The 13,356-nt window shown below is 49.1% G+C and overlaps 1 protein-coding gene across 1 annotated transcript in view; it reads right to left on the bottom strand.

Annotated features, from left to right (window-relative positions):
- ZNRF3 (zinc and ring finger 3) overlaps nucleotides 1–2,954 on the bottom strand; it is a 209,258-nt gene extending 206,304 nt beyond the window's left edge. Inside the window, exon 1 of the mRNA XM_073625440.1 lies at nucleotides 2,396–2,954. Within this exon, the coding sequence (XP_073481541.1) occupies nucleotides 2,396–2,614 (219 nt within the window). The 5' untranslated portion in view covers nucleotides 2,615–2,954. The remainder of the gene's footprint in view (nucleotides 1–2,395) is intronic.
- Nucleotides 2,955–13,356: the final 10,402 nt, after the last annotated feature.

Below are 13,356 nucleotides of genomic sequence, written 5' to 3'. Positions count from 1 at the left end.
GAACTTTCGCTTTTTGACTCGTCTAGGGCCTGCTTGAGGGTCTATTCACACATGCCTGAGCGGTGAAACGGTGGCCCTGTGTGCTGGTAATGGGGAGCGCTGCTTTGTGTTGTAAGGCATTGCTTACCTTTTTTTTTTTTTTTTTTTTTTGAAGAAAAAAAAAAAAAAAAAGCTAAAGCTGGCAATACACTCTAAAAACTCCTTATATCCCAGTTCACACTGACGGGATGTACCAGCACAATTCCTGTTTGGGTTCCTGCATCTCACCCGCAGGCAGTTCAAACTGCCCTCTGCGAACTGCTGCGGGTGTCACTGTAAAGTTAGTGACACCCCCAAATTGGTTCGCAGAGCGCAGTGCGAACTGTGAAATCGGATCGCATGGGTGTGAGAACACCTATGCAATACGATTCCAGAGCGTACCAAAACAAAAAACAAAAAAAGGGTCCTGCACTATTTTAGTGCGAATACGATGCGATTTCAGCCATGCAACCTGTATGGCTGAATTTGAATCGCACAGACATGTGACGTGCACAGCAGTGTGGTGCAAATCACATGCGATATTTGCCATTGCACTAGAATGAACCCAGCCTTACCAAAACGATGTCATAGGAGGACATTCAATCAGTAGTGGGGTGTTTGGATCCTAGTCTGAACTAAGGATGAGCTCAGGCGTGTTCGCAACCCACACATGTAGAGCCCGCCAGGAATTCGGCACTGCACAGCGCTAATCGCAAGTAGTGAGACATTTTCCCAATCAGCGGCTGCAGAGATCGAGAAATGTCTCACTGCCTGTGATTAGCGCTGTGCAGTGCCGACTTCCTGGCAGGCTTTACACGTGTGGGTTGCGAACACGCCTGAGCTCATCCTTAGTCTGAACCCATGTCAGGAAGCTGTCATTGTGCTGGACCAATCACCTGCAGCCGAGGCCTTACCCGCCCTTTAGACACATGCAGCTTTGGGGCTGGGAATGCCCTGGCTGCAGGTGATTGGCTCAGTACAGTGACAGCTTCCTAGGACACGCCTAAACTCCCCCTACAAATCAGATTTACCCTTCCACTACATAGTTGGTGGCAAATCTGAAAGGCGATAGTACAGTGTAGGGTGACCTTAGCTTCACATCCAAGGAGCGATGTGCTGCAATATTTTTGAGTTTTGATACACTTTTAAAAAAAGTAAAATGATTACAGAGGAAGGTTAATCTGCAATGCATAACACATTTTATCTTTTGCGCTGTAATCATAAAACGGAGTGGGGAATGCCATTTATCGCAGTGCATGCATCACATAAAAAAAGTACCCCTCAATTCCCTCTAGACAGCGGGGGGGGGGGACCCTTTATTATTTCAGAAGTGTGGTGGGCAGTAAAGTGTTGGGGGCCCCTGTGGTGGGCGGTGAAGGGTTAATGTGAGGTGTAAACAATGTGTGAGATGAATTGAGGTAGTTGGGGGTCCCTGAGGTGGGTGGTGAAGTGTTGGGGTCCCCTGTGCTGGGGTTGGGGGTCCCTGTGGTGAACGGTGAAGGGTTGGGGGTCCCCTGCGGTGGGGCGGTGAAATGTTGGGGGTCCCTGTGGTGGGTGGTGAAATGTTGGGGGTCCCTGTGGTGGGTGGTGAAATGTTGGGGGTCCCTGTGGTGGGTGGTGAAGGGTTGGGGGTCCGTGTGGTGGGTGAAGGGTTGGGGGGGTCCCTATGGTGGGTGAAGTGTTGGGGGGTCCCTGTGGTGGGTGGTGAAGATTTGGGGGTCCGTATGGTGGGTGAAGTGTTGGGGGTCCCTGCGGTGGGTGGTGAAGGGTTGGGGGGTCCCTGCGGTGGGTGGTGAAGGGTTGGGGGGTCCCTGCGGTGGGTGGTGAAGGGTTGGGGGGTCCCTGCGGTGGGTGGTGAAGGGTTGGGGGGTCCCTGCGGTGGGTGGTGAAGGGTTGGGGGGTCCCTGCGGTGGGTGGTGAAGGGTTGGGGGGTCCCTGCGGTGGGTGGTGAAGGGTTGGGGGGTCCCTGCGGTGGGTGGTGAAGGGTTGGGGGGTCCCTGCGGTGGGTGGTGAAGGGTTGGGGGGTCCCGGCGGTGGGTGGTGAAGGGTTGGGGGGTCCCGGCGGTGGGTGGTGAAGGGTTGGGGGGTCCCTGTGGTGGGTGGTGAAGGGTTGGGGGTCCCTGTGGTGGGTGGTGAAGGGTTGGGGGGTCCCTATGGTAGGTGGTGAAGTCCCTATGGTGGGTGGTGAAGTGTTGGGGGGTCCCTATGGTGGGTGAAGTGTTGAGGGGTCCCTGTGGTGGGTGGTGAAGGGTTAATGTGAGGTGTAAACAATGTGTGAGATGAATGGAGAGACCGGGAGCCATGCTGTCCTGTACAGTAGTGCGCCCCCTGCAGGCCATGACAGCATAGCACACACTTGTCTGTCTCCAGCTCTTACCTGCACTATCTCCCCCTCGGCACTGATGGTGGCCCCGGCCCGGGAGAACCTCCCCTGTAGCTCCGTAGTGTGGGTCTTATAATCTCCATTGGGACTGGACTCGAACAGAACCACTTCCACAAAGGCGGTCTCCTTAGCCAGGGAGCCCCCGGGGGCCAGAGCCAGAAGAAGCCCCAGCCAGCCCAGGGCCAGGCTCCCCGGGATCCTCGGCTCGTTCATCTCCTCCGCTGGGAGCTCGTCATCTCAGGACACGTACGGCTCCCCTCCCCCGCCCGGCCCGCTCTCCTCTCACAGCCCGATCATTGTCACTTCCATGGCTCGCTCCTCTCCCTGCGCTCTGCCAGGCGGCATCCCTTTCATCTCACACACGTGACTCTCTTCCCTTCTTCTTCTCCTTCTTTTTTTTTTTTTTTTTTTTCTCCAAAAGGGGCTGTCCCCGCCCACCCGATCGCTCTGACCACGCCCACCCCATCGTTGTGTCCCCCCTCTGTATCCAGTCCCAAGCCAGGGGGCGGGGCCGGCCGGGAAGAGAGGGCGGAGCGGAGATCAACAACTTCTCTCCGGATTGTTACAGGCGAAGTGTCCTGTAATGTGATGTGTGCGGGGAGGGGGGGGGATGGGAGTGACACCGGGGGAAGGACAAAGATCAAAGCAACAATCTCCGGGGACACGGAGGGTGGAGGAGGGGCGGACACATACCTGCCTACTTAGTGCACACCATCGACGATTTATTCTAGTTTTACAACTGCTTCTTCCCTTCTCCATACAACTTTACATAGACCAGATCTCACTAATGCATCCACCCAGGCAGGACATACACCATCCAATCTGATTGTACAATCTTCACTTTAAGCTGCTCATTCAACAAAAAAATGGGCAGACTCGACTTGGTCTGAAAGAAAGATCCTGCATAAGACCCCGATCACATCTGAGTGGCGCTCCCGCATTGCATTTACTGGAGCACCATACATTCCGATGAGCCCCTCTCTCCGCCCCAAACATGCGCCAAACAAGATCATGGACTGCAAGTACGCTTTGCAACGTGTATTTACATAAGACAGGGGACTGCTACCCACATGTGGGGTGCCATGAACCACTTGCTTACTGGGCACCTTTACCCCCTTCCAGTCCAGGGCAATATTCAGCTTTCGGCAATGTTGCACCTTGAATGACAATTGCGCGGTCATGCCACACTATACCCAAATTACATTTTTATCATTTTTGAGACAGAGCTTTCTTTTGGTGGGGGTTTTATTTTTTTTTTGCTAAAGGAACAAAAAAAAAAAAAGACCAAAAATTGTGAAAAAAAATAAATAAAGTTTATCTTTTATAAAGTTTGGAAAAAAGTAATTTTTCTCCTTCACTGATGTGCGCTGATGAGGCAGCATTGATGGGCACTGATAGGCTGCACTGAGGAGGCAATGATGACACTGATAGGTGCCACTGACAGGCTTCACTGATGGGCACTGATTGGCAGCACTAATGTGTACTGACAGACATCACTGGAGGAAACCGACTGGCAGCACTAATGGGCATTGACAGGCATCACTGGTGGGCACTGATTTGCAGCACTGATGATCACTAACAGGCACAACTGATGAGCACTGACAGGCAGCACTGGTGGGCACTGACAGGCAGCACTGGTGGGCACTGACAGGCACAACTGATGAGCACTGACAGTCAGCACTGGTGGACATTGATTGGTAGCACTGGTGGGCACTGACAAGCACAACTGATGAGCACTGACAGGCAGCACTGGTGGGCACTGACTGGTAGCACTGGTGGGCACTGACAGGTACAACTGATGAGCACTGACAGGCAGCACCGGTGGGCACTGACTGGTAGCACTGGTGGGCACTGACAGGTAAAACTGATGAGCACTGACAGGCAGCACTGGTGGGCACTGATAGGCACAACTGATGAGCACTGACAGTCAGCACTGGTGGACATTGATTGGTAGCACTGGTGGGCACTGACAAGCACAACTGATGAGCACTGACAGGCAGCACTGGTGGGCACTGACTGGTAGCACTGGTGGGCACTGACAGGTACAACTGATGAGCACTGACAGGCAGCACTGGTGGGCACTGACTGGTAGCACTGGTGGGCACTGACAGGTAAAACTGATGAGCACTGACAGGCAGCACTGGTGGGCACTGACAGGCACAACTGATGAGCACTGACAGGCAGCACTGGTGGGCACTGACTGGTAGCACTGGTGGGCACTGACAGGTACAACTGATGAGCACTGACAGGCAGCACTGGTGGGCACTGACAGGCACAACTGATGAGCACTGACAGGCAGCACCGGTGGGCACTGACTGGTAGCACTGGTGGGCACTGACAGGCACAACTGATGAGCACTGACAGGCAGCACCGGTGGGCACTGACTGGTAGCACTGGTGGGCACTGACAGGCACAACTGATGAGCACTGACAGGCAGCACCGGTGGGCACTGACTGGTAGCACTGGTGGGCACTGACAGGCACAACTGATGAGCACTGACAGGCAGCACCGGTGGGCACTGACTGGTAGCACTGGTGGGCACTGACAGGCACAACTGATGAGCACTGACAGGCAGCACCGGTGGGCACTGTTGGGGCTGCACTGATCATCAGGATAATCAGTGCCCTGATTACCAGCGTAGATTTCTCCTTTGCCGGTTAATGTCTCTCTTCTCCTCGCACACTGTCAGCGCAAGGAGAAGATTGCAGATAACCGGCAAATCCTGTTTTACACTGTAATCAGCTGTGATTGGACACAGCTGGTCACATGGTAAAGAGCCGCTGTGATTGGCTCTTTATCCCGATCTGTGATCAGCTGTGTCCAAAGGACGTAGCGATCATTGTTTGCTGCCAATGCACACGGGAAGCGTGAGTACAGGAGGAGGTCATATGACGCCCTCCTGGCAATGTGCGCCCATGCCGTAGCCATCATTCGGCTATAGCGCAGTCGTGAAGGGGTTAAGAAATCACATATTTTGCACATCTGTAGAAACGTTCATTTCCACTACACCCGGTTGCACATGGGGCCTAAAATACCCCCCTAAAGTACTCGTGTTTATGCACATAGGTGAGTAAAATCTGCAGATCTACGCACATAAAGTCTGCAGCCATGTCCTACTTTTATTGTGTGCGACTAAATGCACATTTTCATAGGCAGACACAGCTGTGTTTATTTAGATGCCTACAAAACTATCTGTTGAACACATCTGAATGCAGCATTTTTGTCTGTGTGTGTGAATGAGCCCTAGGGGCCGCTTTACAATAGAATAGCACAGGAACACAGTCCTCATTCCTGCCCCATTCCTGTGCATTCCCCTGCAGTGAAAATTTGCTGCTCATTCACTTAAATCACACCAGAACACACAAAAAGTAGTAGTAGCGTGTACTACTTTTGAAAAATGCACCACACCAGATCACATGGTACATTTGTGATCCGGTGCCTGCGAATGCAATGCGTTTGGGGTGGCATTACTAATGTATTCGCCCCCCCGCAGCAGATCGCAAAGGCAATGCATTTTGAACGCTGTGAAACACTTATGGAATGTGCTTTTTTCGATATTGCGTTCTGTTGTGAGGCAGCCCTAACTGACTTCTTGTGCTGCCCTGCCTCCTCCCCTCTCCCTCTGTTACCAATGGACATTATTTATTTATTTTTTTTACAATATACAGTGGGCACGGAAAGTATTCAGACCCCCTCAAATTTTTCACTCTTTGTTATATTGCAGCCATTTGCTAAAATCATTTAGGTTCATTTTTTTCCTCATTAATGTACACACAGCACCCCATATTGACAGAAAAACACAGAATTGTTGAAATTTTTATAGATTTATTAAAAAAGAAAAACAGAAATATCACATGGTCCTAAGTATTCAGATCCTTTGCTCAGTATTTAGTAGAAGCACCCTTTTGATCTAATACAGCCGTGAGTCTTTTTGGGAAAGATGCAACAAACTTTTCACACCTGGATTTGGGGATCCTCTGCCATTCCTCCTTGCAGATCCTCTCCAGTTCTGTCAGGTTGGATGGTAAACATTGGTGGACAGCCATTTTTAGGTCTCTCCAGAGATGCTCAATTGGGTTTAAGTCAGGGCTCTGGCTGGGCCATTCAAGAACAGTCACGGAGTTGTTGTGAAGCCACTCCTTTGTTTTTTTAGCTGTGTGATTTGGGTCATTGTCTTGTTGGAAGGTAAACCTTCGGCCCAGTCTGAGGTCCTGAGCACTCTGGAGAAGGTTTTCGTCCAGGATATCCCTGTACTTGGCCACATTCATCTTTCCCTTGATTGCAACCAGTCGTCCTGTCCCTGCAGCTGAAAAACACCCCCACAGCATGATGCTGCCACCACCATGCTTCACTTTTGGGACTGTATTGGACAGGTGATGAGCAGTGCCTGATTTTCTCCACACATACCGCTTAGAATTAAGGCCAAAAAGTTCTATCTTGGTCTCATCAGACCAGAGAATCTTATTTCTCACCATCTTGGAGTCCTTCGGGTGTTTTTTTAGCAAACTCCATGCAGGCTTTCATGTGTCTTGCACTGAGGAGAGGCTTCCGTCGGGCCACTCTGCCATAAAGCCCGACTGGTGGAGGGCTGCAGTGATGGTTGACTTTCTTCAATGTTCTCCCATCTCCCGACCGCATTTCTGGAGCTCAGCCACAGTGATATTTGGGTTCTTCTTTACCTCTCTCACCAAGGCTCTTCTCCCCCGATAGCTCAGTTTGGCCAGACGGCCAGCTCTAGGAAGGGTTCTGGTCGTCCCAAACGTCTTCCATTTAAGGATTATGGAGGCCACTGTGCTCTTAGAAACCTTACGTGCAGCAGACATTTTTGTAACCTTGGCCAGATCTGTGCCTTGCCACACTTCTGTCTCTGAGCTTTTCAGGCAGTTCCTTTGAACTCATGATTCTCATTTGCTCTGACATGCACTGTGAGCTGTAAGGTCTTATATAGACAGGTGTGTGGCTTTCCTAATCAAGTCCAATAAGTATAATCAAACACAGCTGGACTCAAATAAAGGTGTAGAACCATCTCAAGGATGATCAGAAGAAATGGACAGCACCTGAGTTAAATATATGAGTGTCACAGCAAAAAACGGACCATACTTAGGACCATGTGATATTTCAGTTTTTCTTTTTTAATAAATCTGCAAAAATGTCAACAATTCTGTGTTTTTCTGTCAATATGGGGTGCTGTGTGTACATTAATAAGGAGTAATAAGAGTGAAAAATGTAAGGGGGTCTGAATACTTTCCGTCCCCACTGTATATGTTATTTCTGCTGCCAAGCAGCACTTCCATTTTTCTCGCCTAGGCAAGACGTTCTTTCCACTCCCTTGTATGTGCACAGATGTGCCGCAGGGCTCGGGTCCTGAGAGAGATCTATGGCACATCTGCGCATGCACCAGTTTCCTGGCCACACGTAAGTTTTCCACGTACGCACAAAGGCTGGCAACAGGGAAGTCCAAAATCTTTCCCGTTTTTTGGTCATGTGCAGAAGCCTCTCTGTACATGCAGAATAATGGAGGCGCAGCTGGAGGGGGCTGGCTAGAGTGAGACTCTCATCCACACCAGGGCAAAGCAGGAACGTGCGCTTTTTTTTGTGCATTTGTTGTGCGTTAATGTGCATCGCGCCTGGGGCAGTCCTTTCACTTGAATGGGCTGCCCCAAAGTAGCTCCAGAATTTTTCGCTTATTTTTTCAGTGCACATATTGGCTAGCCTACTACCCATTTCTGGGGTGCCATTAACAATTATTGGCACCACAAGCACGACCCACCACAAGCAGCGTGTTTTCGAAATGCGCAGCAAAACGTTTAGGAAATGCACAGGTGTGGATGCAGCCTGAGTCTGGCCAGTCTGACACACATGTTTATGAAACGCGTAAAAAATGTATTTACTGTGACCCAAACAAAATTGGCAGGTGCCACTCAAGGCTCCACCAGGTCCCCTTATGTAGCGACCACTTGGGGTGCAGACAAGGACAGAGCTCATCACAGCTCTAGACATCTAAGGAGCCTTTAACACGGGCTGACCGATCAGGTCCACCTGTCAGTTTTTCAGGTGGACCTGACTGGAACCTCCATTCACCTCTATGTATCGGCGAATGTCAGCGGTGACATGTCCACTGACACCTGCTGCTATCCGATCCGATCCTGTCCGCAAAATCCAGATGGACGGTGGTCCTATTTTCCATCCATCTGGCGGATCGGATGAAAATGGACGGGCGGACCTGATTGGAGCCTCCACTCACCTCTATGGAGCGACGGATGTCAGCGGTGACATGTCCACTGACACCCGTTGCTATCCGATCCTGTCCGCAAAATCCATACGGGGGTGGTCCTATTTTCCATCCATCTGGCGGATCGGGTATGATCGGATGAAAACGGACAGATGGTGCATTTTCATCCGATCTCCCCATAGAGGAGAGCAGGACTGTGGAGCGGAGACAGACCTGCATCCACCTACTCAGCGGGGATCAGCGGAGGAAAAAAAGTGCATATGTGTTACTCTTGGCATCCTGCGTCATAGTGTGAATGGGGCTTAAAATGTTCAAGACAAGCTTTGAAGGTGAACCTCCTTCTTCTAAGTACTATTATACAATCACGCAGGCTCTTGCACTACATTGCTGTTGATGGATCTAATCCTGAACAGATACCATACAATCTGGTTGTACAATGTTGGCCATGCACAGTTCTTTTCCAACTGATCCCTCCTTCAAACAATAATTAGATATGATGATAAGTAGTGATGAGCTCTTGTATGTTCAGATTAGGATCCAAACCAACATGTGTCTGTACTGCACTGGTAATAGTATGAAGAAAAAAAATGTCAAAAAAGCTTTTTTTTTATTTCTTAATTTTCCCAAAAATTGTGACTAAAAATTACAACTTCAAAAAACTTGTCATGCCTCTTACTAAATACATTGGACTGTCTACTTTCCAGAAAGGGGTCATTTGGAGGTATCTGTACTGTCCTGCCGTTTTTGGGCCTCAAGAAATGAGATAGGCCGTCAGTACATCAGGGCTGATCAATTTTCAGATATAGAGTATACCAGTCTGTGGACTCTATAATGTTCCTAAAGACTAAATAATAAGCACAGATTTGGGTTATTTTCACCAAAGAAATGTAGCAGTATACAGCTTGGTCTAAATTAATGAAGAAAGATTATTTTATAACATAAATGATGAAAAACATGTTTTTGTTTATTTAGCAAAAAATTAAAAACCCAGCGGTGATTAGCCACTTGACAACTGGGCACTTAAACCCCCCTCGTGAACAGACCAATTTTCAGCTTTCAGCGCTCTCACACTTTGAATGACAATTACTCAGTCATGTAATACTGTACCCAAATGAATTTTTTGTCCTTTTTTTCATACAAATAGAGCTTTCTTTTGGTGGTATTTGATCACCTCTGGGTTTTTTATTTTTTGCGCTATAAATGAAAAAAGACCGCAAATTTTGAAAAAAAACGCATTTTTCTTAGTTTCTGTGATAAAATTTTGCAAATTAGTAATTTTGCTTCATAAATTTTGGCCACAATTTATACTGCTACATATCTTTGGTAAAAATAACCCAAATTAGTGGATATTATTTGGTCTTTGTGAAAGTTAGAGAGTCTACAAGTTATGGTGCAAATCATAAAAAATTGATCACACCTGATGTACTGACGGCCTATCTCATTTCTTGCGACCCGAACAAGTCAGGAAAGTACAAATACCCCCCAAATGACCCCTTTTTTGAAAGTAGACAATCCAAGGTATTTAGTAAGATGCATGGTGAGGTTTTTGATGTTGTCATTTTTTCCCACAATTCTTTGCAAAATGAAGATTTTTTTTTTTTTCCCCCCACAAAATTGTCATTGTAATGGTTATTTCTCTCACATGCCATGTATATACCACAAATGACGCCCCAAAATACATTCTGCTACTCCTCCTGAGTATTACGATACCACATGTGTGGGACTTTTTCGCAGCCTGGCCACATAGAGAGCCCCAACATGCAGGGAGCGCCATCAGGTGTTCTAGGAGCATAAATTACACATCTAATTTGTTGACTACCTATTACACTTTTGAAGGCCCTGGAGAACCAGGACAATGACACGTGACACTGACGTGGCACTGATGACAAATGGCACTGATACGTGGCACTGATACGTGGCACTGATGACAGATGGCACTGATACCTGGCACTGACACTGATGTGGCACTGATGACAGATGGCACTGATGACAGATGGCACTAATGACAGATGGCACTAATACGTGGCACTGACAGATGGCACTAATATGTGGCACTGACAGATGGCACTAATACGTGGCACTGACAGATGGCACTAATATGTGGCACTGATGACATGTGGCGCTGATGACAAATGGCACTGATATGTGGCACTGATGACACGTGGCACTGATGAAAGATGGCACTAATACATGGCACTAATACGTGGCCCTGATGACAGATGGCACTAATACGTGGCACTGATGACACTGATGACAGATGGCACTGATATGTGGCACTGATGACAGATGGCACGTGACACTGACAGATGGCACTGATGACAGATGGCACTGATGACAGATGGCACTATGTGGCACTGATGACAGATGGCACTGATGACAGATGGCACTATGTGGCACTGATGACAGATGGCACTTATACGTGGCACTGACAGATGGCACTAATACGTGGCACTGACAGATGGCACTAATATGTGGCACTGATGACATGTGGCGCTGATGACAAATGGCACTGATATGTGGCACTGATGACACGTGGCACTGATGAAAGATGGCACTAATACATGGCACTAATACGTGGCCCTGATGACAGATGGCACTAATACGTGGCCCTGATGACACTGATGACAGGTGGCACTGATGACAGATGGCACGTGACACTGACAGATGGCACTGATGACAGATGGCACTATGTGGCACTGATGACAGATGGCACTGATGACAGATGGCACTTATACGTGGCAGTGGGGACAGATGGCACTGGGGACAGATGGCACTGGGGACAGATGGCAGGGGCAGATGGCAGGGCAGGGCAGATGGCAGGGCAGATGGCAGGGCAGATGGCAGGGGCAGATGGCAGGGCAGGGCAGATGGCAGGGGCAGATGGCAGGGCAGATGGCAGGGCAGATGGCAGGGGCAGATGGCAGGGCAGATGGCAGGGGCAGATGGCAGGGCAGGGCAGATGGCAGGGCAGGGCAGATGGCAGGGGCAGATGGCAGGGCAGATAGCAGGGCAGATGGCAGGGCAGATGGCAGGGACCGTTAACAGCGGGACACCTTTTTTTTTTTTCTTTTACACTTACCGCCGCAGCGGTTCCGTTCTCCCTCCTCACACGCTGTCTCTGTGTGAGGAGGGAGAGCCGGCGATGAGAGATGATCTCATATGTTTACATATGAGATCCTCTCTCATTGGCACCGCCGATCGCACTGTAAACGGCCGCTGTCATTGGCCGTTTACGGTGATCTGTGACTGGCTGTGTCCGAGGGACACGGCCAGCACAAAACTTCCGCGATGCGCGCCCGCGGGAGCGCGCAATGCGGAAGTAAACAGGAGGACGTCCAGGGACGCCCTCCCGGCAATTGAAGTCCGCGCTGTAGCCGTCTTTCGGCTATAGCGCGGACGCCTAGTGGTTAAATACCACCAAAAGAAAGCTCTATTTGTTTGAAACAAATGACAAAACTTTCTGTGAAGTGTTGTGTGACCGCGCAATTGTCATTCACAATGCGACAGTGCGAAAAGCTTAAAATTGTCCTGGGCAGGAAGGGGGTAAAAGTGCCCTGTATTGAAGTGGTTAAGCTGCATCTTTCTGAACGCTTATCCTACAGTGGGGATGGAAAGTATTCAGACCCCCTTAAATTTTTCACTTTTTGTTATATTGCAGCCATTTGCTAAAATCATTTAAGTTCATTTTTTCCCTCATTAATGTACACACAGCACCCCATATTGACATAGAAACACAGAATTGTTGACATTTTTGCAGATTTATTAAAAAAGAAAAACTGAAATATCACATGGTCCTAAGTATTCAGACCCTTTGCTCAGTATTTAGTAGAACCACCCTTTTGATCTAATACAGCCATGAGTCTTTTTGGGAAAGATGCAACAAGTTTTTTACACCTGGATTTGGGGATCCTCTGCCATTCCTCCTTGCAGATCCTCTCCAGTTCTGTCAGGTTGGATGGTAAACATTGGTGGACAGCCATTTTTAGGTCTCTCCAGAGATGCTCAATTGGGTTTAAGTCAGGGCTCTGGCTGGGCCATTCAAGAACAGTCACGGAGTTGTTGTGAAGCCACTCCTTCATTATTTTAGCTGTGTGCTTAGGGTCATTGTCTTGTTGGAAGGTAAACCTTCGGCCCAGTCTGAGGTCCTGAGCACTCTGGAGGTTTTCGTTCAGGATATCCCTGTACTTGGCCGCATTCATCTTTCCCTCGATTGCAACCAGTCGTCCTGTCCCTGCAGCTGAAAAACACCCCCACAGCATGATGCTGCCACCACCATGCTTCACTTTAGGGACTGTATTGGACAGGTGATGAGCAGTGCCTGATTTTCTCCACACATACCGCTTAGAATTAAGGCCAAAAAGTTCTATCTTGGTCTCATCAGACCAAAGAATCTTATTTCTCACCATCTTATAGTCATTCAGGTGTTTTTTAGCAAACTCCATGCTGGCTTTAATGTGTCTTGCACTGAGGAGAGGCTTCTGTCGGGCCACTCTGCCATAAAGCCCCGACTGGTGGAGGGCTGCAGTGATGGTTGACTTTCTACAACTTTCTCCCATCTCCCGACTGCATCTCTGGAGAGCAGCCACAGTGATCTTTGGGTTCTTCTTTACCTCTCTCACCAAGGCCCTTCTCCCCCCGATAGCTCAGTTTGGCCGGACAGCCAGCTCTAGGAAGGGTTCTGGTCATCCCAAACATCTTCCATTTAAGGATTATGGAGGCCACT

The sequence above is a fragment of the Aquarana catesbeiana genome, linkage group LG01, assembly GCF_042186555.1.
Source record: "Aquarana catesbeiana isolate 2022-GZ linkage group LG01, ASM4218655v1, whole genome shotgun sequence".
NCBI lineage: Eukaryota > Metazoa > Chordata > Amphibia > Anura > Ranidae > Aquarana > Aquarana catesbeiana.
The sequence above is the reverse complement of the archived record's forward strand: the minus strand, read 5'-3'. Positions and strand labels throughout refer to the sequence as shown.